General features: G+C 36.3%; 1 protein-coding gene across 6 annotated transcripts in view; it reads left to right on the top strand.

Moving 5' to 3' along the window:
- The window catches only part of LOC133653482 (myelin transcription factor 1-like), a 154,999-nt gene that overhangs the window by 93,072 nt on the left and 34,849 nt on the right, over window positions 1-27,078 (top strand). For 5 of the 6 annotated variants that reach the window (XM_062052795.1, XM_062052793.1, XM_062052792.1 and 2 more), the window contains 9 exons: window positions 1,302-1,513; window positions 4,531-4,721; window positions 5,427-5,687; window positions 8,692-8,846; window positions 8,922-8,984; window positions 12,959-13,027; window positions 17,849-17,911; window positions 18,136-18,216; window positions 18,518-18,739. In XM_062052795.1, coding sequence (XP_061908779.1) covers window positions 1,302-1,513; window positions 4,531-4,721; window positions 5,427-5,687; window positions 8,692-8,846; window positions 8,922-8,984; window positions 12,959-13,027; window positions 17,849-17,911; window positions 18,136-18,216; window positions 18,518-18,739 — 1,317 coding nt within the window. The remainder of the gene's footprint in view (window positions 1-1,301; window positions 1,514-4,530; window positions 4,722-5,426; window positions 5,688-8,691; window positions 8,847-8,921; window positions 8,985-12,958; window positions 13,028-17,848; window positions 17,912-18,135; window positions 18,217-18,517; window positions 18,740-27,078) is intronic. The other variant, XM_062052796.1, reaches the window with a different exon arrangement.

Raw genomic sequence — 27,078 nt, 5'->3', positions numbered from 1 at the left:
AAACACAAAATATGCAATATTTTCCCCAAAAAATATTTCAAAGTGTAATATTTGATGTGAAGTAATTGGAGCCTTGAATAGGTCCATAACTCATAGTAACATAGTTTTTAAATCAAATATAAATCTTTGAGCAAGGACAGTTTTAAAAAAATCCCACTAAAATTCTCAGGGATCCAAAAGGGTACCACTCATAAAAGTGTTAAAAAACATGATCCTTTTTTTCTACTTTCAATGCTTAAATTTCTTGATCAACTTCAGATTTACCTGTTGATTATAAGTCTGTATTTTTTTTTATGTTTTTTGTTTGTTTAATGCCTGTTTTGTCAAAGAAAAACAAGATATTTATATAGTCAAACACACAAAATATGCAATATTTTCCCCAAAAATATTTCAGAGTGTAATATTTGATGGGAAGTAATTGGAGCCTTAAATAGGTAAATAATTCTTAGAAACATTGATTTTGATTCATTATTATTTTTTGAGCAATGACAGTTTATAAGAAGTGTTAAAAAAAAAATCATACATTATTTTTTCTTTTACTTTCAACATTTAAGTCTTTAGATCAACTTCAGATCTATGCATCGTTTATACGTTTTTGTTATGTTTTTAATCTTTTTATTGTTTATTTGTTTTATGCCCGTTTTGTCATAGGAAAATTAGTTTTTTATGGCAAAAACACAAAATATGATACATTTTCCCCAAAAAATATTTTATAGAGGAATATTTTATGTAAATAAGCCAATAATTTATGATAATAACATAGATTTTAAATCAATTATTTGTTTTTCAGCAAGGACTGTTTTCAAAAAAATCCCACTAAAATTCTCAAGGATTCAAAAGGGTCCCACTCATAAAAGTGTTAAAAAAAATTCCTCTTTTTTTTTTTTACCTTTAATGCTTAAATTTCTTGATCAACTTAAGATTTACCTATTGATTATAAGTCGTTTTTTTTTTTTAAATGTTTTTTGCCTGTTTTGTCATAGAAAACTTTTTTTTTTATATAGTCAAACGCACAAAATATGCAATTTTTTCCAAAAAAATATTTCAAAGTGTAATATTTGATGTGAAGTAATCAGAGCCTTAAATAGGTCAATAATTCATAACAACATTGATTTTGATTCATTATAATTTTTTGAACAATGACAGCTTTGTGTTATTAGAGTCAACATTGCAACTTTTCTCCTTACATTTCACCTGTTGGCTCTTTTATTCCACTTTTTTAATAGTTTTTTGTTTTTTTTGTAATGGCCGCAGTTTGGACACCCCTGCTCTGTGCCTCATCACTTCTTCCCCCCCGGCAGGCCCATGTGCTTCGTTAAGCAGCTGGAGGTGCCGCAGTACGGCTACCGGCCCAACGTGGCGCCCAGCACACCCCGCGCCAACCTGGCCAAGGAGCTGGAGAAATATTCCAAGGTGTCCTTCGACTACGCCAGCTTTGACGCCCAGGTGTTCGGGAAGCGCATGCTTGCGCCAAAGATGGCCGCCAGCGAAACCTCACCCAAAGCCTTCAAAAGTAAGCCAGGACTTGTACACATCTTACCAAATTATTTCGGTTGCCTAAGGAGCAATTATTAATACGCATGAAAAATGTAGAGGTTCACACACACACATACACACTAACTACAGTCGTACTATTCAAAATAACTACTAAATACATCGGAAGTTACTCACCAGTTACTCCAAAAAAATCACTTGATTTAAGTACAGTGTTTTATTTTCCTATATTCAAACACAGCGGTACTGTTCAAACTGTGTGTAATGTTACAGTGGCCAAAAATATGACATATACCTGTTAAATAAATGAATACTTAGGCCTACTACGCTACTGTGTTTAAATGTTGCTCATTATGGTGGTACTCGGATAGCCAAGTGTTTTCTCAGGTGCGACTTGGTGGAAAAAGTTTGAGAAACACTCATTTCAGATCTGTCGATATAACAATTTATGTATTTAATTTTTTAATGTTTGATGCCCTTTTTGTGAAAGAGAACACGTTTTTTTTTATGGCAAAAACACAAAACATGCAACAAAAAAATGGTCAAAGTGGAATATTTGATGTGAAGCCTTAAATATGTCAATAATTCAAAACATTTGTTTTAATTTTCTATTGTTTTTGACCAATTACATTTTTTTTTCAAATCCCACTAAAATATAAAAGTATTAAAAATAAGTCATCCCTTTTTTTTCTTTTAATAACAATTAAATCTCTATATAAACTTCAATTTGTATCTGTTGATTATACGTTTTTGTTATTTTTATCAATGAGTTTTTGGTTTGTTTTTTCAAAGAAACTTTTTCTATGCAAACACAATATTTTTTCCCAAAAAATGTTCATTGTAAAAACAAAAAGGGGATTCGTATGGCCCCATTCCTGGGTGGGTCTCGCGTGAGAGGAAGAGAGGGTAAATTATTTTTGCAAAGCAGTCTGCTGAAAAGGAGGGAAAGCGCCACCCTACATTGATTTTGATTCATTATTATTTATTGAGCAACAGCTTGCATGGCAGCTTTGTGTTATTAGAGTCAACATTGCTATGTTTTCCTCCTTACATTTAATCTGTTTGCTCTTTCATTTCACTTTTTTAAGTTGTTTTTTTTTTATATTATTTTTAGAATATGCTGGGGACCGTTATAAAATTAGCTCAGGGCCGCAAATGGCCCCCGGGCCCCATATTGGACACCCCTGCTCTAAAGCTTTTTATTATATTGTTACCATTAAATGCAATATTAATCTAAAATGTCATTTAGATACAGTAGGGAAGGGATTCATATGGCCCCATTCCTGGGTGGGTCTCGCATGAGAGGAAGAGAGGGTTAATTATTTTTGCAAAGCAGTCTGCTGAAAATGAGGGAAAGCGCCACCCTACATTGATTTTGATTCATTATTATTTTTTACGTTTTTTAAGTATTTTTAGAATATGCTGGGGACCGTAAAAAAATAGCTCAGGGCCGCAAACGGCCCCCGGCCCCCATATTGGACACCTTTGCTCTAAAGGTTTCTATCATATTATTTCCATTACATGCAATATTAATCATGTTTATTGTAAAAAAAAAAAAAAAAAAAAGGGATTCATATGGCCCCATTCCTGGGTGGATCTCGTGCAAGAGGAAGATAGGTTTAATTATTTTTGCAAAGCAGTCTGCAGAAAATGAGGGAAAGCGCCACCCTACATTGATTTTGATTCATTATTATTTTTTACGTTTTTGTTTTATTTAATAGTATTTTTAGAATATGCTGGGGACCATTAAAAATTTAGCTCAGGGCCGCAAACGGCCCCCGGACCCCACATTGGACACCCCTGCTCTAAAGGTTTTTATCATATTATTACCATTACATGCAATATTAATCTAAAATGTAATTTAGATACAGTAGGGAAGGGATTCATATGGCCCCATTCCTGGGTGGGTCTCGCGTGAGAGGAAGAGAGGGTTAATTATTTTTGCAAAGCAGTCTGCTGAAAATAAGGGAAAGCGCCACCCTACAATCATTTTGATTTATTATTATTTTTTACGTTTTTTAAGTATTTTTAGAATATGCTGGGGACCGTAAAAGAATTAGCTCAGAGCCGCAAACGGCCCCCGGGCCCCACATTGGACACCCTTGCTCTAAAGGTTTCTATCATATTATTTCCATTGCATGCAATATTAATCATGTTTAAGAATAAAAAAAGTGTATTCATATGGCCCCATTCCTGGGTGGATCTCGCGCAAGAGGAAGATAGGTTTAATTATTTTTGCAAAGCAGTCTGCTGAAAATGAGGGAAAGCGCCACCCTACATTGATTTTGAGTCATTATTATTTTTTACGTTTTTGTTTTTTTTAAATAGTATTTTTAGAATATGCTGGGGACCGTTAAAAAATTAGCTCAGGGCCGCAAACGGCCCCCGGACTCCACATTGGACAACGCTGCTCTAAAGGTTTTTATCATATTATTACCATTACATGCAATATTAATCATGTTCATTGTAAAAAAGGGGGATTCATATGGCACTATTCCTGGGTGGGTCTCGCGTGAGAGGAAGAGATGGTTAATTATTTTTGCAAAGCAGTCTGATGAAAATGAGGGAAAGCGCCACCCTGCATTGATTTTGATTCATTATTATTTTTTAAGTTTTTTGTTTTTTTTAATAGTATTTTTAGAATATGCTGGGGACCGTTAAAAAATTAGCTCAGGGCCGGAAACGGCCCCCGGACACCTCTGCTCTAAAGGTTTTTATCATATTATTACCATTACATGCAATATTAATCATGTTCATTGTAAAAAAAAAGGAGATTCATATGGCACCATTCCTGGGTGGGTCTCGCGTGAGAGGGAGAGAGGGTTAATTCTTTTTGCAAAGCAGTCTGCTGAAAATGATGGAAAGAGCCACCCGACATAGCACTTGACGCTGTGGTCACAGTTGGAATTGATACATTTTAAGATATTCAATACTCCACTGCCCCACACATGTCACGTTTCATGTGTCAGGTAAACCATCACGTACGGGACCGAATGAATCGCAAAGTTTTAGTCTAAATTTTTTTGTGTGTTGCAGCGAAGCCGCCGCAGTTCCCCAAGTCGTCCTCGCCCGGCCTCGGCCTCCACGTCTACGGCAAACCCTCCCCCGTGGCCTACGATTACTCCCACGAGGCCGAGGCCGCGCACATGGCCGCCACCGCTATCCTCAACCTGTCCACGCGCTGCTGGGAGAAGCCCGAGAACCTCAGCACCAAGGGCCCAAATAAGGTAGGACCACAAGGATGAACGTCTTAAATGTTGTAAGTTTCCATGGCAACAAAGCAAGAATGCCTGATAGAAAGCGTTTAAAAGCAAGGCTCCACTTGCGTTAGCTCAATGCTAATTTACATTGGATTTGCCATACACATTCGAGTGATTAGCATTTGTGATTTTACCGCCACACATTTTTTAAAATAAAACTAACATGCTTGTTACAATTTAATTGGTTTAATTGGCCATGACGCATGTGCATGACTTATTTGATAAAGGGAACCAAAAACGTTTGTCAAAACATGTTTGTGTTAGTGTTCCACGTACCAAGTTATTTGACTAGAAAATTGGCTAACAAAAGTTTGCATGCTAACAGTTAGCATTTGCCACGTACCAAGTTATATGACTGGAAAATTGGCTAACAAAAGTTAGCATGCTAACGCTAGCGTGTTAACAGTTTGTATATGTACCAACTTATGTGACTTTGAGGTAAACGTTTACTAAAATTTGGCAAAATAATTAGAATGCAATTGTTAGCATGCTAACAGCGAGCATATATGGGTTGAGATATGCCATGAAAATGGTGGCAATAAGAATAATACTGTATAATAATATATATATTATTATATATATATTATTATTAAATAATAATAATAATTATGTAATAATAATTATTACAAATTATTATATATATATAATAATTTGTTGGCAACATCTCCACAGGAAATGGACATAGAGGTGGATGAGAACGGCACCTTGGACCTGAGCATGAAGAAGCCCATCAAACACGAAGGCAGCCTGTCTGGCACCAGCCCGGGCGTTCGCTCGCCGGACCCTTCCTCCTCCTCCTCCTCCTCCTCGTCCTCGCTGCGTGGGAGCAGCGGGATGACATCACCCAACCTCCTGGGCTACAAGCAGGAGGAGTGGGAGGGGCCTCTGGACTTCACCAAACACAACCGCCAGAGGGAGGAGGAAATGGACGAGGTCAGTGTGCAGCCAACAACAAAAACACAACAACAAAAAAATAGCGTTCAGTGCTTCCTGTTGGGATGGCAGAGGAGCAACTTTGTGAATTCTCCCAAGACGCTTGAAAAAGAAACGTATTTCCTGCAGCGCTTTACGCGTTCTATTCTTCTTTGATGGCGGAGACGTGGGGAACAGAGGTGGTGTGTCAGGTGCATTGCAGCATCCCGCTCTATGCTAATCACCACCTACCCATTTTATTCTTTGATGACAATATTCTGTGCTTTGACAAAAAAAGAATCAAGCACAAACCAGCCTGGCAGTCATTTGGTAACTTTTTATACTCCACATAAAGAATACAGTTTTTTTATTTCTCACTACACTCACATTTCGTACCTTACTTTAATAAACCTCGTGTTTGAAATTAATTCAAATCAATTTAATTGGTGTTTGGCCATCATTTTAAAATTCAACACACCTTTTAAATACAAACCCCAAAACCAGTGAAGTTGGCACGTTGTGTAAATGGTAAATAAAAACAGAATACAATGATTTGCAAATCCTTTTCAACTTATATTCAATTGAATAGACTGCAAAGACAAGATACTTAACGTTCGAACTGGAAAACGTTGTTATTTTTTGCAAATATTAGCTCATTTGGAATTTGATGCTTGCAACATGTTTCAAAAAAGCTGGCACAAGTGGCAAAAAAGACTGAGAAAGTTGAGGAATGCTCATTAAACACTTATTTTGAACATCCCAGAAGTGAACAGGCTAATTGGGAACAGGTGGGTGCCATGATTGGGTACAAAAGCAGCTTCCATGAAATGCTCAGTCATTCACAAACAAGGATGGGGCGAGGGTCACCACTTTGTCAACAAATGCGTGAGCAAAATGTCTAACAGTTTAAGAACAACATTTCTCAATGAGCTATTGCAAGGATTCTAGGGATTTCACCATCTACGGTCCGTAATATCATCAAAAGGTTCAGAGAATCTGGAGAAATCACTGCACGTTAGCGATATTATGGACCTCTGATCCCTCAGGCGGTACTGCATCAAAAAGCGACATCAGTGTGTAAAGGATATCACCACATGGGCTCAGGAACACTTCAGAAAACCACTGTCAGTAACTACAGCTGGTCGTTACATTTGTAAGTGCAAGTTAAAACTCTACTATGCAAAGCGAAAGTCATTTATCAACAACACCCAGAAACGCCGCCAGCTTCGCTGGGCCCGAGCTCATCTAAGATGGACTGATGCAAAGTGTAAAAGTGTTCTGAGGTCTGACGAGTCTACATTTCAAATTGTTTTAGAAATTTGTCGACGTCGTGTCCTTTGGACCAAAGAGGAAAAGAACCATCCAGATTGTTTTAGGCGCAAAGTTCAAAAGCCAGCATCTGTGATGGTATGGGGGTGTATTAGTGCCCAAGACATGGGTAACTTACACATCTGTGAAGGCACCATTAATGCTGAAAGGTGCATACAGGTTTTGGAGCAGCATATGTTGCCATCCAAACAACGTTGTCATGGACGCCCCTGCTTATTTCAGCAAGACAATGCCAAGCCACGTGTTACAACAGCATGGCTTCATAGTAAAAGAGTGTGGGTACTAGACTGGCCTGCCTGTAGTCCAGACCTGTCTCCCATTGAAAATGTGTGGCGCATTATGAAGCCTAAAATACCACAACGGAGACCCCGGACTGTTGAACAACTTAAGCTGTACATCAAGCAAGAATGGGAAATAATGACACCTTAAAAGCTTCAAAAATGTGTCTCCTCAGTTCCCAAACGTTTACTGAGTGTCGTTAAAAGGAAAGGCCATGTAACATAGTGGTAAAAATGCCCCCGTGACAACTTTTTTGCAACGTGTTGCTGTCATTTAATTCTAAGTTAATGATTATTTGCCAAAAAAAAAACGTTTCTCAGTTGTAACATTAAATATTAGGGGTGTGGGAAAAAATGGATTCGAATTCAAATCGTGATTCTCACGTTGTGCGATTCAGAATCGATTCTCATTTTTTTAAAATCGATTTTTTTTTTAAATTTATTTATTTTTTAATGTTTTTATTTTTTTATTTTTTTTAATTAATCAATCCAACAAAACAATAAACAGCAATACCATAACAATGCAATCCAATTCCAAAACCAAACCCGACCCAGCAACACTCTGCAATAAACAGAGCAATTGAGAGGAGACACAAACACGACACAGAACAAACGAAAAGTAGTGAAACAAAAATTTATATTATCAACAACAGTATCAATATTAGTTACAATTTCAACATAGCAGTGATTAAAAATCTCATTGACATTATCATTAGACATTTATAACAAAAAATTTAAAAAAAGAACAATAGTGTCACAGTGGCTTGCACTTGCATTGCATCTCATAAGCTTGACAACACACTGTGTCCAATATTTTCACAAAGATAAAATAAGTCATATTTTTGGTTCATTTAATAGTTAAAACAAATTTACATTATTGCAATCAGTTGACATTGTCCTTTACAATTATAAAAGCTTTTTACAAAAATCTACTACTCTGCTTCCATGTCAGCACACTGGGGTAGATCCTGCTGAAATCCTATGTATTGAATGAATAGAGAATCGTTTTGAATGGGGAAAAAAATCATTTTTGAATCGAGAATCGTGTTGAATTGAAAAAAAATCGATTTTGAATCGAATCGTAACCCCAAGAATCGATATTGAATCGAATCGTGGGACACCCAAAGATTCACAGCCCTATTAAATATCTTGTCTTTGCAGTCTATTCAATTGAATATAAGTTGAAAAGGATTTGCAAATCATTGTATTCTGTTTTTATTTACCATTTACACAACGTGCCAACTTCACTGGTTTTGGGTTTTGTACATTAGTTTTCTTTTGTCACGTAACAATAACGTACAGTATTTACAAGGGGTGTTAAAAAAGTCGATTTTTGAATTATTCGATTTTGAAAAAAATCAAAATTCGATTTTTATTACTCTAAATCCGTCCACTCAGACAAACCATGCACTTTGCAGATGGACCACGGCGGACAGTCCTACCTGTCCTCTGACCCCGAGGACAGCGACTTGATGCAGGACGGCGTGGAGGACAGGAAGTACCCCGGAGAGGTCACCACCCCAAACTTCAAGATCAAGTTCCTGCCCAAAGACCCCAAGAAGGAGCTGCTGTCGTAAGTAGCCAGACGCCAGGAGGACGGAGGGGAGAGAGAACGCGCTTTCTGAAGGCCGTGTGTGGACTCTTGCAGGTGTCCCACACCTGGCTGTGACGGCAGCGGTCACATCACGGGGAACTACGCGTCTCACCGCAGGTACGCATCCTCCGTGCACGCACCTTTGTCCTTCTACGTCCTCCACATGCAGGAGACACTGACATGCAATGGCCATGTTGTGATGAGTGCACAGTGGTACCTCCGTTTGCCAACAAAACCCCTGTTTTCCAATTAACTCCGGCTAAATTGTTGCCACGGTTTTCCTATAATGTCAGTTATTGGGCGATGCGTAACAAACGAGTCTGCAGAAAAAGAGTCTCAAACATATGCGTACAGTTTCTGTACTTTTTGTTTCGGGTGAAGTAATCTGCCGTTGACTCAAACAAAGTTGCAGCACATTGATAAAGAAGGTGAGAAACACTGTTGAAATACCCTTCCTCTCCACTAAGGTGAAAGTGATGTTCAATGTTTATTTATGTCCTGATACAAGTTTGGGCGGCATCTAGCGATCACAATAACTCGTAAAGTTAAGCTCATGATGCAGTAATTTGAATGACGCGGACACGTTTGTTACTGGATACTTTCTAATACTGCCTTGTAGACTTTGTATGTGTAAGTAATATGCAACTATAATTATGTGTTACTTGTTCATATTGACAAATGTACTGTTTTATTGTTCAATAATTTTTACCTATGTCTAGCTTGTGTGCTATTGTGTGCTTAGCTGTTGTGTAGCTGCTCGCTCCTAGTAGTCTATAGCCTAGCATGTTTACCTTTTGTAAATGATTTTAGTAAAATAGAAGAAATTGCGTACTCTTTGGAGAACATTTAGATGTAAACGTTATAATATATATAATTCCATCTTTGCTTTTGTCTGCTGATATCTGATATCAATATCGGATGATAAGACGTTAACTGTACAAGTAAACAGGACTGCTTGTATCGCACATGATATCATACACAAGTAAACACGCTGCAGGACTGCTTGTATCGCACATGATATCACACGCAAGTAAACACGCTGCAGGACCGCTTGTATCGCACATGATATCACACGCAAGTAAACACGCTGCAGGACTGCTTGTATCGCACATGATATCACACACAAGTAAACACGCTGCAGGACTGCTTGTATCGCACATGATATCACACACAAGTAAACACGCTGCAGGACTGCTTGTATCGTACATGATATCACACAAGTAAACACAGTGCATGACTGTATATATTGCACATGATATTGCAAACAATTAAACTTGCTGCAGAAATGCTTGTATCGCACATGATATCACATACAAGTAAACACCCTGCAGGACTGCTTGTATCACACGTGATAACACACACAAGTAAACACGCTGCGGGACTGCTTGTATCACACATGATATTACACACAAGTAAACAGGCTGCAGGACTGCTTGTATCGCACATGATATTACACACAAGTAAACAGGCTGCAGGACTGCTTGTATCACACATGATATCACCCACAAGACAACACGTTGCAGGACTGCTTGTATCACACGTGATATCACACACAAGACAACACGCTGCAGGACTGCTTGTATGGCACATGATATCACACACAAGTAAACACGCTGCAGGACTGCTTGTATCGCACATGATAACACACACAAGTAAACGCGGCGGGACTGCTTGTATCGCACATGATATTACACACAAGTAAACAGGCTGCAAGACTGCTTGTATCGCACATGATATTACAGACAAGTAAACAGGCTGCCGGACTGCTTGTATCGCACATGATATCACCCACAAGACAACACGTTGCAGGACTGCTCGTATCACACGTGATATCACACACAAGACAACACGCTGCAGGACTGCTTGTATGGCACATGATATCACACACAAGTAAACACGCTGCAGGACTGCTTGTATCGCATGTGATATCACACACAAGTTAACACGCTGGAATACTTATTGTATCGCACATGATATCACACACAAGTAAACATGCTGCGGGACTGCTTGTATCGCACATGATATCACACACAAGTTAACAGGCTGCAGGACTGCTTGTATCGCACATGATACCACACACAAGTAAACACTCTGCAGGACTGCTTGTATCGCACATGATATCACCCACAAGACAACACGCTGCAGGATCGCACATGATATCACCCACAAGACAACACACTGCAGGACTACTTGTATCACACATGATATCACCCACAAGACAACACGCTGCAGGACTGCTTGTACCGCTCACAATATCACACGCAAGTAAACACGCTGCAGGACTGCTTGTATCGCATGTGATAACACACACAAGTAAACACGCTGCAGGACTGCTTGTATCACACGTGATAACACACACAAGTAAACACGCTGCAGGACTGCTTGTATCGCTCACGATATCACACACAAGTAAACACGCTGCAGGACTGCTTGTATCGCATGTGATAACACACACAAGTAAACATGCTGCAGGACTGCATATATCACACATGTTATCACACACAAGACAACACGCCGCAGGACCGCTTGTATCGCACATGATATCACTTACATTGCATGCAAGCACATATCAGCCTATACTTGTTATTATGATGGTATCTACCAATATCAATATCAAATCGAGACAACCCTAATTTCCTAATTTATACATTTAATTTAATATTTAATTTAATATTTATATGTATTTGACATGTAAAACTATCATAATTCCTGTAAAATCATTTGACTTCATGTTTTTTTCTCAAGCACTTTAATTGCATTTACATGATTTCTTATGAGAAAAATGTATTTGGCTGTCATAACTTTGTTTCTTATGGTTGATTTTTCAACCCCAGACTCTGAATTGTTCTCTCTATGAATGAGATGTTTCACCAAAGCTGAGCTGGACATTTTTTCATCGTTTTGTTTGTACCTTTTTTACAATTTATATGAATACACCTTATTTTATTACTGTTTTATTGTTTGGTTGGTTTATAGCCGTGTAGTTATGTGGTTATTATTACACTTAGACTTAGACAAACTTTATTGATCCACAAGGGAAATTGTTCCACACAGTAGCTCAGCTTCAAAAGATGGAAAGGGTAAGGATGGAAAGGATATTGCAGGTATAAAGTAGACAAAAAATGTACCATAGTAGCAATATAAAGTATAACATATATGTAATATTTACATATTATATATCCAGTATATTTAATATACTGATTTATTATATTATTATATGATATTATATTTGTATATAATATATGCAATATATAACAAATCCCAATTACCATGTACAATATTACAGTTTATGTAACAGCTGTTGCAAAAAGAAAAAATAAATAAAAAGGGCAGCATAAAATAGAGAGTACATCCAGCAGAAATATATATATATATATATATATATATATATATATATATATATATATATATATATATATATATATATATATATATATATATATATATATATATATATATATATATATATAGTATTATTATATATATATATTCAGATTTTTATTAAAATTTTCACATTGCTGTTTTAATGTGTGCAGCACTTAGAAACTGTATTATTATTGTAATATTATTATTATACTGGGCTATTCAAATAAATCCACTTTGACCTTTACACAACAGATTAAAAGCGATAAAACTGAGGTACCACTGTATTTCAAAAATATCAATGACCTGCCAAGGTAAGCATCATTAATGAGTCATTTTCCCATGATAATAATAATTCAAATTCAAATTACTGTTTGTTTTCTCAACATGCGAGTGTTGCTAGGCAGACTTTGTGGTGCATGACTGCCATTGAAGGGAAGAAACAAGTGATCACAGCACTATGAGTGAAATGATAATGTTTTACAAATGATTGCAACATGTCCCAGCAGAGGCAATAATGCAGCCTGCCACTAGGGGGCAGAGAGGATAACATACATGAGTGGTTTCTTGCCGACTGTCCTCTTTTGTTTTTCCTAAATGACTTTGGTATGCCTTGCCATCTTGACTCCCCTTCACTCACGTCTCTTTTCCCCGGCTTCTCCTCCTGCCTTCATCCTCTTCTCCCGCCTGTCCTTCACTCGCCGCCCTCCCCCCCGACCCTCCTTCAGTCTGTCTGGGTGTCCTCTCGCCGATAAGAGCCTCCGGTCCCTCATGGCGGCCCACACCCCTGAACTCAAGTATGTCTGCGCTACACCTTTTTCTCACAGCACGGGCGCTTTGATTCTGCTTGTCCTTTTTTTGTCGCTCGCCGCCGCCTCTGCGCCTGTTGGATGTCAGCGCTTTCCTGCACTCTGCTCGCTGCAAAACACTCGCGGGGGGTGGGGGGGACAGGAAATGACGATACACGCCTAAAAGTCTGGATGCAAAAGCCGATCGATCGGTATCGGCCAGTTTCAGTTAATGCCGATCTCCTCTAGGGTTGTCCCGATACCAATATTTTGGCACCGGTGTAATTGTTGTAGTATCAACTATACACGGCTCTTGCACTTGGTATCGTTACAGTCGATGTCTGTGTTGACCCATCCATTTGTTTGCATCGAGGAGCGCTAGCTTGCTGTTAGCGGTGAGCTATTGTATCCTCCTACGGTGTGTAGTGACGCATGTTAAGCTATTCCTCGTCCTGCAGGGATGATACTTGTAAGAAACCTACTTTATTTGTCTCCATGGAGACGAGGATTAGTGATTAGTGCGGACGGATGTTAGCCGCTAGCTAGCTAGCCATGTCTTAAAGCACCTCTTCCTGAGGGCGTTTCAGTGTTATAGCTTCACCTTTATCGTCAGTTTTTAGGCCAAAATGCGTCCGTTCTCCCTTTTCTGTCTACACACCGTGTCTGCTTGTAAGTACTCTGTGTGTGTGCGCTGCCGAACGTGCTCCTCCGCTCGTAAAACCAGCAATGTCATGACGTGACGATGCGCCGTCATGCTCGTAAAAAAAAAATACAATAAAAAAATGGGGAACTGGTACTTTTCAAACAGAGTATAGTACCGTTTTTGATTTATTAGTATCGCAATACTATACTAGTACTGGTATACACCCCTAGTAGACACACCCATTTGTTTACATTGAGGAGCGCTAGCTTGCTGTTAGCGGTGAGCTATTGTATCCTCCTATGGTGTGTAGAGTCGCATGTTTAGCTATTCCTCGTCCTGCAGGGATGATACTTGTAAGAAACATACTTTGTCGCCATGGCGGCGAGGATTAGTGATTTAGAAGTAGCTAAAACACTGCGGAAGGACGTTAGCCGCTGGCTAGCTAACGAGAGCGGCGCGCCAGTGTTATAGCTTCAACTTTATTGTTAGTTTTCAAGCCAAAATAAGTCCCATTCACCCTTTTCTATCTCCACACTGTTTCTGCTTGTGGGTTGCATAACATGCGGCTCTTCTCGTTTTACCAGCAATGACACACAAAAAAGTAGCAGTATTTTTTCAGAAGCTGTATAGTACCGTTTTTTTATTAATTAGTACAACTGTAATTTTTTCTCACTGATACTTTATTTATTCACGTTGTATGTTCGTACACAGTGTGGAGCCGCTCCACTAAATAGATAATCCTCAAAATGAACAAGAACTTGGCCATCTTGGTTTCCTTTTTTAGTCCAAAAACTGGTCACGCGCTAACGAACTCCTCCTAGGGACTTTGATTGAATAAGTTGCTATTGAAATGGTAGACACAGACAGATAAATCGCAAAGGAATTTTGCCCACGTCGCAGGATGTGTCGCCAAACTATGATCTGACGGTTCTCCGCAGAATCTTCAACATTTATAACCCGGCTCCAGAATTGGTACAAGTGCAATGACTCCCTAAATACTCACCGCTGCTCGAACTTTCATTTACATTGAATTTGCCAAAGACAGGCTACTATTAGCATTAGCGATTTTACATGGCGATTTCAACACCGCCAAATTCGGTAATAAAAACTACAACTAAGAGGAATTTTACAAGCAAACAGCTGGTGTGCATCACGCGCAATACTTGCAGTACAAACACTTTGTAGGGCGCAACATACCACATTCGGCATTAAGGACAAAGCTACTTCCTAGTTTGACAACAAACTGTAGATAGCCTATACAATACTGGCATCTACTTAATATACACCAACTGGACAGCACAGTTATCATAATCAGTAAATGTATTTTATTATAAAACAGTTAACTTTTTTAAACACACACTAAAGTACCGAAAATTGGTACCGGTATCGTTTCCCCAGGTACCGTATCAGTTCAAACGTGAACAATACCTATCCCTACTAACGAGTTTTAATATCACTGGAGGACAAGGCTAAACATGTTACACACAGAGTAAGAAAAAACAGGAGCAAACAAGAAGGCTTGCTAATCGCTAAGCTAGTTAAAAACAACATGAGAAATTAGCAGGAAGTAAGCTATTCTTACCAGGAAATGATCAAGTAGAGGAATACAAGTTGTAGAGAAGATAACATTGGCCAGGCGTACACGTAAAGGGAGGCCGGATCCATCCAGATATCGGTCGTGTCAATACCAAGAGTAGTATCAGTAGCTGATCGATACTTGAGTGATTAGATCAATATTTGTATTTTTACAAAATCCATTTTTAATGTTGTTTACAAAATTAGGGGGAAAAAACAGTTATAGATACGAGTGTGATCTTTATTGGGCGATCTCATCATGGATGATTACAGAGAGAAATGTGTGTCTTTTTATGCAACCAGAAAAAAAACTAAGATGTGTTGCCTTACTCAGGTGTAATACGCTTTTCCACCACTTGTGGTAGTAATGACAATCTCAAACAAACAAGAAGTCTGGAGCTTAAGTCATAGAGAAGTTTCTCAGGTGCCAAAATAATGACTAAAGTGGTGAAGCTGTAGTTTCATCTGCACTTTAATTTTATTGATTAATAATAATAGTATTTATTTGTTTTATTTGTTTCCTTTTTTGTTTTTCCCTTTTTTTATTTTAAATATGTTTTTGTGGATCTTTTTTTTTATTTAAAATATTTCTTTATTTAATCTCTTGAATCCTTTTTTCGGATTTAAATCGAATTTTGGAAGGAACAAAATCAAGATTTAAATGAAAAAAAACCCTAAAAAACATGCAATCCAAAAATGTTTTGTTACCGGTAATTTTTTTTTTATATTTTTTTTTTGGGGTGGAGGGATTTGGAACAGAGAAAAGGATTTAAAAGTAAGGATTTGAAATGTAAAATAATAACATTTGCTGCCAAAACTTTTTTGTTTAAATTTTTTTTACAAATAAAAAAATAAATACAAATGATTTGTATTATTTTTTGTTCCAAATCTTTTTCTTTTTAATTTCAAATCTTTTTTTTGTGGTTAAGAATTTTCGGAAGGAACAAAATCAAGATTTAAATATAAAAAATAATAAAAACATTTTTGTTTTATTTGTATTCTTTTTTAATTAAAATGTTTTTTTTATTTATTCTTCTATATACTTTTTTGTGGTTGAGAAGTTGTTGTTTCTGGAATTTGGAACAAAAAAGGATTTTAAATTAAAAATAATATTTGCAACCAAAACATTTTTGTTTAAATGTTTTGTTTAATTATTTGTATTGTTTTTTGTTCCAAATCTTTTCCTCTTTAATTTTAAATGCTATTTTTTTTTTCGTTGAGGATTTTCAGAAGGAAGAAAAACAAGATTTAAATTTAAAAAAATAAATAAAAACAATTGCAACCAAAACTTTTTTGTTTCATTTTTTTATTTTTATTTGTATTCTTTTTTTTTTGTTCCAAATCTTTCTTTTATTTATTCTTTTAAATACGTTTTTTGTGTGGTTACAATTTTTTTTTTGGGGGGGGGGGGGATTTGGAACCAAGAAAAGGATTTAAAAGTTTTAAAAAAATAATAATATTTGCAACCAAAACCTTTTTGTTTCAGTTTTTTAATTATTTGTATTCTTATTTGTTTTTGGTTCCAAATCTTTCTTTTACTATTTTTAATCTTATTTGTATTTTTATTTGCATATTTACATCATATTTATTTCCCCCATATTTTTTTTTGTAAAAGATCTCTTTTACAAATTATTTGTATTATTTTTTATTCCAAATCTTTTTATTTTTAATTTTAAATATATATATATATTTTTTGTGGTTAAGAATTAAGAACAATTTCCCTTGTGGATCATTAAAGTTTGTCTAAGTCTAAGTCTAATTTTCGGAAGGAACAAAATCAAGATTTAAAAAAAAAAATTATGAAAACATTTACAACCAAAATTTTTTGTTTCAATTTTTTTTTAATTATTTGTATTTTTTGTTGTTTTTTTAATCTTTTTTTATTTATTCTTATAAATCCTTTTTTTGTGGTTAAGAATTTGTTATTATTATTATTTGGTGCTAGAAAGTATTTCAAATTAAAAATAATAATGTTTGCAACCAAAACTTATTTCAGTTTTTTTAATTATTTGTATTCGTATTTGTTTTTGGTTCCAAATCTTTCTTTTACTGTTTTTTATTTTTTATTTAAAATCTTTATTTTGCAGATGTGTTTTATTTGTTTTTTAAATGCTTTTTTTTTTGTGGTTAAGATTTTTTTGCGTGGGGGAATTTGGAAAAAAAAAAAAAAGATTTAAAATTCTAAATAATGCCATTTTAAACCAATGCTTTTTTGTTTCAATGTTTTTTTTAAATTATTTGTATTAGTTTTTGTTCCAAATCTTTTTCTTTTTAATTTTAAATCCTTTTTTTTTTGTGCTGAAGAATTTTTGAAAGAAACAAAATCAAGTTTTAAATTAAAAAAAAAACAAACATTTGCAACCAAAACTTTTTTGTTTCAATTTTCTTTTAAATTATTTGTAAAATCCTTTTTTTCTGTGGTTATGATTTATTTATTTATTTATTTTTAGTTGCAGAAAAAAGACACATGTCTCTCCAAAGATGATCATTATCGGACACAACACCTCCATTAATACACATCCTCTCATTAGATGAAATGATACATTTTCTCTCTGACACGTTTCCATCATATATTTGGATATTTACATAATATTTATTTCCCCCCCCCAAAGATGTCCCACCCCAGGATGTGACGGCTCAGGTCACATCACAGGAAACTACGCCTCTCACAGAAGGTAACACACAACCCGAGAAAGGCTCCTGCAAACACGTGTACAGACACATGACACACACACGCACACATGCACGCACACACACACACAGTCAGTCAGAGAGGCTGAGTGACAGTAGAAGCAGACAGGAACTACACACACATATTGCCATCATTCCAAGCATTTGTTCTCTGGTGACCACACCTCTCTCAACCTTATGTTATCAACTCCATACTTTCTGTTTTCAGTCTCTCTGGGTGCCCGCGTGCCAAGAAAAGTGGAATTAAAACTCCTACCAAGGACAACCAGGAGGACTCGGAGCTTTTAAAGTTCGTACCGCTCAGAAAAAGCCTTACTGTCTGCTTTTTAGCGAGGCCGAGGGTAAACGCTAGCGTGCAATGCAGAGGCGAGCAGACGTAGCGACCACGTGACTATCGGTCAGGCCCAGACATTGAGCTGCACATAGTGAAAGTGAAAGTACATCCAGTATCATGTTGCATTGCACACAAACAGTGGTGTAGTCTTACTGTTAGCATGCTAGCATCAAAATGGCTGACTTGGAGGGAGATCTTCTCGATGACGTCTAACCCGTGCGTCTTCTCGCTCTCTTCTCTTCCCCTCCCGGCGCAGATGTCCAGTGCCGGGCTGCGACAGTCTGGGCCACATCAGCGGCAAGTACGCCACGCACCGCAGCGCCTACGGGTGTCCGCTGGCGGCCCGCAGGCAGAAGGAGGGTCTCCTCAACGGGACCCCCTTCAACTGGAAGGCCTTCAAGACCGAAGGACCCACGTGTCCCACGCCGGGATGCGACGGCTCGGGACACGCCAACGGCAGCTTCCTCACGCATCGCAGGTGGGCGGCGAGCACCACACGAACATGCTCGTTAGCTAAAGGTTGATATCAAACATCAGTCCGATACCTGCTGGAAAAACAAGTAGGAGGTTACGTAAAGTCTGATGGCAGCGGACATTTTTTTACCACGTTTGTCGTTGTTGTTTGCGAAAAACGGCAACACCAGCAGGGTCACGATCCCATATTGATATCAAATATCAGTTTGATATCATCAAAAACCAAAAAAAAACAAGTATTAGCTGATAGAATATTTTATTGTGTGTTTTTATGAAGATTTAAAGCAGGGGTGTCCAAAGTGCGGCCCAGGGGTTATTTACTATTTTATACATTTATGAACTTTACTTAATCAATGATTGTGGCCACTAGGTGTCACCAAAAAACAATCACCACTCCATCCATCCATCCATTTTCTACCGCTTGTCCCTTTTGGGGTCGCAGGGGGTCGCTGGAGCCTATCTCAGCTACAATCGGGCGGAAGGCGGGGTACACCCTGGACAAGTCGCCACCTCATCACAGGGCCAACACAGATAGACAGACAACATTCACACTCACATTCACACACGAGGGCCAATTTAGTGTTGCCAATCAACCTATCCCCAGGTGCATGTCCACTTCAACTTAAAGACAGCATACGTCCATTCTAGACGGTTTAATAATAAATAGGTGTTTCGTAACTACAAAACCAGTGAAGTTGGCACGTTGTGTAAATTGTTAATAAAAACAGAATACAATGATTTGCAAATCCTTTTTAACTTATATTCAATTCAATAGACTGCAAAGACAATATATTTAATGTTCCAACTGAGAAACTTCTTTTTTTTTTGCAAATAATCATTAACTTAGAGTTTAATGGCAGCAACACATTGTAAAAAAGTTGTCACAGGGGCATTTTTACCACTGTGTTACATGGCCTTTCCTTTTAACAACACGTTTGGGAACTGAAGAGACCAATTTTTGAAGCTTTTCAGGTGGAATTCTTTCCCATTCTTGCTTGATGTACAGTTTAAGTTGTTCAACAGTCTTGGGGTCTCCGTTGTGGCATTTCAGGCTTCATAATGCGCCACACATTTTCAATGGGAGACAGGTCTGGACTACAGGCAGGCCAGTCTAGTACCCGCACTCGTTTACTATGAAGCCACGCTGTTGTAACACATGGCTTGGCATTGCCTTGCTGAAGTAAGCAGGGGCGTCAATGATAACGTTGCTTGGATGGCAACATATGTTGCTCCAAAACCTGTCTGTACCTTTCAGCATTAATGGTGCCTTCACGGATGTGTGTTACCCATGCCTTGGGCACTAATACACCCCCATACCATCACAGATGCTGGCTTTTGAACTTTGTGCCTATAACAATCCGGGTGGTTCTTTTCCTCTTTGTTCCGGACGACACGACGGCCACAGTTTCCAAAAACAATTTGAAATGTGGCCTCGTCAGACCACAGAACACTTTTCCACTTTGCATCAGTCCATCTTAGATGAGCTCGGGCCCAGCTAAGCCGGCAGCGTTTCTGGGTGTTGTTGATAAATGGCTTTGGCTTTGCATAGTAGAGTTTTAACTTGCACTTAAAGATGTAGCAACCAACTGTAGTTACTGACAGTGGTTTTCTGAAGTGTTCCTGAGCCCATGTGGTGATATCCTTTACACACTGATGTCGCTTTTTGATGCGGTACCGCCTGAGGGATTGAAGGTCCGTAATATTATCGCTTACGTGCTGATATTATGGACAGTAGATGGTGAAATCCCTAAATTCCTTGCAATAGCTGGTTGAGAAATGTTGTTCTTAAACTATTTGTTCACGCATTTGTTCACAAAGTGGTGACCCTCGCCCCATCCTTGTTTGTGAATGACTGAGCATTTCATGGACGCTGCTTTTATACCCAATCATGGCACCCACCTGTTCCCAATTAGCCTGTTCACCTCTGGGATGTTCCAAATAAGTGTTTGATGAGCGTTCCTCAACTTTCTCAGTCTTTTTTGCCACTTGTGCCAGCTTTTTTGAAACATGTTGCAGGCATCAACTTCCAAATGAGCTAATATTTGCAAAAAATAACAAAGTTTCCCAGTTCGAACGTTAAATATCTTGTCTTTGCAGTCTATTCAATTGAATATAAGTTGAAAAGGATTTGCAAATCATTGTATTCTGTTTTTATTTACCATTTACACAATGTGCCAATTTCACTGGTTTTGGGTTCTGTACCATTGTTCTGTTTGACTAATTTCACTTGATCAAACCCTTTCTAACATTCCACACTACTAAATGATACAAATATGTATGATTCCTGCTGATATCAGATCAGTATCGGCCAATACTTCAGGCTTTAAAAGCTGGTATTTATCAGAAGTGACAAAGTTGTATTGGGACCAAAGGGCGATTGCTCTAAGATTGCAAGTCAGCTTCCCCTAAAGCAGGGGTGTCCAAACTACCGCCCGCTGGCAACTTCATTGTGCCTGCAAGTCCAGGAAGGGTTTGGTCATGGCGCGGTGTTGTTATGTAATATACAAATAGTCAGCGGCCCGATCGCTGCCGTTTTGTCACCATCTGGTAGCCATCGAAAGTAACCTAAGTCAGCAGCTATTAACTGTACATCAATGTATGTATATTTGCACCGCATTAACTTATACGGCCGAATCCAAACAACCTTCCCTAGTCATTGGTGTGTAAAAAAAATTCAACCAGCACAAAAAGTCAACACATAACACATCCTGCTAATTGAACTCTGTGGATAGTATACATTTTTAAAAAAACGTCCGATCAGCATGAAAAAAATCTAAATTACATTTGTTTGAATCCATTACAGAGCATGATGGGAAAATGCAAAACCCTCTCCACACTTATCCATGTTAGACAATATTTAGCTGCTTGATATTTCTGATTAATTACAAAACTTTAAGGAGGTTGTCAGAAGTAAACAAGATAGGAGTTGAACTTTCACATACTCTTAATATCCAAATATATTAATTATATATCCATAATATTGTTCTAATAGTATGTATGTATGTATATATATGTGTGTGTGTATATATGTAAATATGTATATATATACATATATATATATATACATATACTGTGTATATATATATATATATATATATATATATATGTGTGTGTGTGTATATTTATATTTATATGTGTGTGTATTTGTATGTATATATATATATATATGTATATGTATATATATATATATATATATATATATATACATATATATATATATATATATATGTGTGTGTATATGTATCTATATATAATAAATATATGTATGTGTATGTATATATATATATATATATATATATATATATATATATATATATATATATATATACAGATATATATATATATATATGTGTGTGTATATGTATCTATATATAATAAATATATGTATGTGTATGTATATATATATATATATATATATATATATATATATATATATATATATATATATATATATATATATATATATATATATATATATATATATATATATATATATATATATATGTGTGTATATATATATGTGCATATATGTATATACTGGATGTGTGTGTATATGTATGTGTATGTATATGTATACATACTGTATGTATGTATGTATATGTATATATATTGTATGTATGTATATGTAAATATATTAGAGATGCGCGGATAGGCAGTTATTTCATCCGCAACCGCATCACAAAAGTCGTCATCCACCCGCCATCCACCCGAACCAACATTTTATCAAAACCACACCCGCCCGTTGTTATATATCTAATATAGACGATGCAAGGCATTAGTGAGGTTAGAAAGCTTTTGCCTGTTAAACAAAAGGACACTGATCCAATGCAGCAGAGACATTCAATGCGTGCCACGCATTAATATCTCTTGGCCACGCATTAGTGGCTAAGAGATATTAATGTGTGATAATATTATTTATCATTATTATAATATTATTGTCATTTCCATTAAGAAAGTGTTGACTATTGTTGCCAATGCCCTCAGATCAAGAGTGCGTTCCTCACACTTTGTGTGCGCAGTTGCAGCAAGCAGAACGATGCTTTTAAGAAGTTAAAAAAATGTTTTAGAAAGACTAGGCCTATATTTTCGTTATGTAAAAAACATTTTCTGAATTTATTTCAATGAATATTAACTTGTTAACGTTATAATGCTCAAATAGGGACGAGGGCGGGGTGCACAGTGAAACAGTGAACAATTTCGCGACAAAGATGAACCTTTATTGATTGATCTGCAGCCATGACAAAATATCAGACAATCTCCATTGTCAACGACAGGCAGGAAAATAAAGATAAACACATAGCCTATGTTGTAGGCATAGGCTCATACGTTTATGTAAGTTGAAATTAAAAAATTTATAAAAAATGTGCCTCATAAGCCTTAGGCTGTCAATCACGCGCACAAACTTAAATTACACAATAACATATATGTCATCCCTATTTAAACAAAAATAAATTAAATAAATAATAATAATAAATTACCTGCAACTTATTGGCCAAGGAAAATAGCTGAAGGGGGGAAATCAAACCCATCAGACTGCACTTTATCATCAAACTTGAATTATAATGAAAATAGACGGTGGCGACAAACAAAGCAGGCTAAATAGCCTTACATTGTAGCCAATCGGAGATGCGCTTCACTTGAAAGCGAGGCCAAATAATTAACACACAGTAGTATATCTCCAATAGAAAAAAAACACAATAAACAACGCAATTGCCTTAATTCCTTTGCATTGTAGTGCGCCCAAACACGTAACCATCAAAATTATTCAGCAGACCGAACTCAATATAGGTTAGACATGGGCTTATTTGGTATAGCCTATAAATTAATTAATATATCCAACCGTATGTCTACTTACTTTTTTTTTGTTAGCACTATGCAGGAATAAAATGGCATCTACAGTGCCAGGATTCAGGCGAGAGCGCCTGGCCTCTAAAATGCGCCCTGCTGCGCTGAAGGAGCGCTCACTTGCGGCACTTGTTGCTGGGACACATAGGATTCTCTTGGCAAGGTGTTGTAGTCGTGGGAATGATTGTCCTTGTTTCTCCCAAAAGGAAAGTAGATTTTCCTCTGCTGATCCGTCGAGACAAGCACAGGTGTATCCTCCTCCCATTCTGTGAAGTCAATCCTTTTCTTTTTCTGTGATGCGCCATTAGCTCCAGCTCCAGAATAATTGACTGTTTCAAAGAGTGCTGCTCGTTTTTCGTATGTGGGTAACAACATTTAACTGTGTATATATTTCCGAATTGGTTCAACCGCCACCCGCCCAAATCTATTTAAAATCTATTTTTTTCGTCATGTCACCCGCCCGACCCGCGGTTTATCCGCGGACTCCGCGGTTGTGTCCGCAAACCGTGCATCTCTAATATATATGTATGTATATATATATATATATATATATATATATATATATATATATATATATATATATATATATATATATTCACCTCCAGGCAGCTACAACCCTAAACTAACACCCTCCCCGGATTGCTAATAATCAAATGTAAACAATCAAATGCAGATTCTTTTTCTTATGCCTTCTGATCTCTCTCTCTCTCTCTCTCTCTCTCTCTCTATGTCCACTACTTGATGTCCATATCCCCACCCCCCCACCCCCCCACCCCACCCCCCCTCCACACTCCTGATTGTAAATAATGTAAATAATTCAATGTGATTATCTTGTGTGATGACTGTATTATGATGATAGTATATATGATAGTATATATCTGTATCATGAATCAATTTAAGTGGACCCCGACTTAAACAAGTTGAAAAACTTATTCGGGTGTTACCATTTAGTGGTCAATTGTACGGAATATGTACTTCACTGTGCAACCTACTAATAAAAGTCTCAATCAATCAATCAATCAATCAATATATATATATATATATGTGTTTAAATATGTGTATATATGTATATATATTTGTGTGTGTATATATATATATATATATATATATATATATATATATATATATATATATATATATATATATATATATATATATATATATATATATATATATATATATATATATATATATATATATATATATATATATATGTGTTTAAATATGTGTATATATGTATATATATTTGTGTGTGTATATATATACCTATATATATATATATATACCTATATATATATATATATATATATATATATGTATATATATATGTATGTATATTTATATACACATACATATATATATATATATATATATACATACATATATATATATATACATATATATATATATATATATATATATATATATATATATATATATATATATATATATATATATATATATATATATATATATATATATATATATGTATATATATATATATATATGTATGTATATGTGTGTGTGTTTGTACCCGCCTTCCGCCCAAATACAGCTGGGATAGGCTCCAGCAACCCCAAGAGGGACAAGCGGTAGAAAAAGGATGAATGGATGGATAGTTACTTTGCATGCAGTCGGACAAATTTTTTGGGCCCCCCAGTCAAAAAGTTTGGACACTCCTGCCATAAAGTATAAAAAGTGGTCTAATATGTACTTTTTGTTTATATTCCATTGACTATGCGCTACAATGCGTTCAACTTTTGTTCACAATCCGCTACTTTCTTCCCGTTCAGTGCGTTAAACATGTTGAGCGTCCATTGACTTCAGTGGAGGAGCATAGTTTTTGTTCACTGCAGCCAATCCTTGGCTTTGCCCCACCCACAAACATGGAGCGTCTCTGGAGGTGCATGCAAAGTGGGCTCGGCCTCAAATCCCTTTTTGATTGACAGCAAAGTGAGCCAATCAGCACTCTGGAACTCCAAACCACTGCCAGAGCAGTTTTAGACATTCATTTCGTGTTAAAGGAGAATTTTACAATCCTGTAAGTGAGGATTCCTTTGTAGAATCGATTATTCTCGTATCTTTTACGGGAGACTGTCTTTGGGGAGTAGCTAAAAAGGAGCTTCCTCTACTTGAAAGACCAGCAGCCCTAAAGGCAAACTCAACTAAGAATAAAGTTAAGTGTCGATCGGAAATAAACGTTTACTTTGCGCTTGTTTAGGTTTCTAACACTAAAGATGTACTTTTTCTCTGCTTTCTGTAATCACTTGTGTACTCCAAGTAGTTGTGTACTTAGTATACTGTATGTTACTTCTTATACTGTGTTACTTCTTATACTGTGTTACTTCTTATACTGTGTGTTACTTCTTATACTGTGTTACTTCTTATACTGTGTGTTACTTCTTATACTGTGTTACTTCTTATAGTGTATGTTACTTCTTATACTGCGTGTTACTTCTTATACTGTGTTACTTCTTATATTCTGTGTTACTTCTTATACTGTGTGTTACTTCTTATAATGTGTCTTACTTCTTATAATGTGTCTTACTTCTTATACTGTGTGTTACTTCTTATACTGTGTGTTACTTCTTATACTGTGTGTTACTTCTTATACTGCGTGTTACTTCTTATAATGTGTGTTACTTCTTATAATGTATATTACTTCTAATAATGTGTGTTACTTCTTATTTGTGTGTTACTTCTTATACTGTGTTACCTTGTATCATGTGTATTACTTCTTATATTGTGTGTTACTTCTTATATGTTGTGTTACTTCTTATGTGTGTTACTTTTTATACTGTGTGTTACTTTTTACAATGCGTGTTACTTTGTATACTGTGTATTACTTTTTATACTCTGTGTTACTTCTTATACTGTGTGTTACTTATACTGTGTATTACTTTTTATACTGTGTTACTTCTTATACTGTGTTACTTCTAATAATGTATATTACTTCTTATGATGTGTATTACTTCTTATATCGTGTGTTACTTCTTATACTGTGTGTTACTTCTTACCATGTGTGATACTTCTTATACTGTGTGTTACTTCTTACAATGTGTGTTACTTCGTATACTGTGTGTTACGTCTTATACGGTGTTACTTCTTATCATGTGTATTACTTATTTTACTGTGTGTTAATTCTTACACTGTGTTAATTTGTATACTGTGTATTATTTCTTATAATATGTATTACTTTTTATATTGTGAGTTACTTCTTATACTGTGTTACTTCTTATCATGTGTATTACTTCTTATAATGTGTAGTACTTCTTATATTGTGTGTTGCTTCTTTACTTCTTACAATGTGTGTTACTTCATATACTGTGTGTTACTTCATATACTGTGTGTTACTTCTTATAATGTGTGTTACTTCTTATACTGTAATGTGTGTTACTTCATATACTGTGTGTTACTTCTTATAATGTGTGTTACTTCTTATACTGTAATGTGTGTTACTTCTTTTACTGTGTGTTACTTCTTACAATGCGTGTTACT

The sequence above is a fragment of the Entelurus aequoreus genome, linkage group LG07 (assembly GCF_033978785.1).
Source record: "Entelurus aequoreus isolate RoL-2023_Sb linkage group LG07, RoL_Eaeq_v1.1, whole genome shotgun sequence".
NCBI lineage: Eukaryota > Metazoa > Chordata > Actinopteri > Syngnathiformes > Syngnathidae > Entelurus > Entelurus aequoreus.
This window is presented reverse-complemented; position numbering and strand designations above follow the sequence as displayed.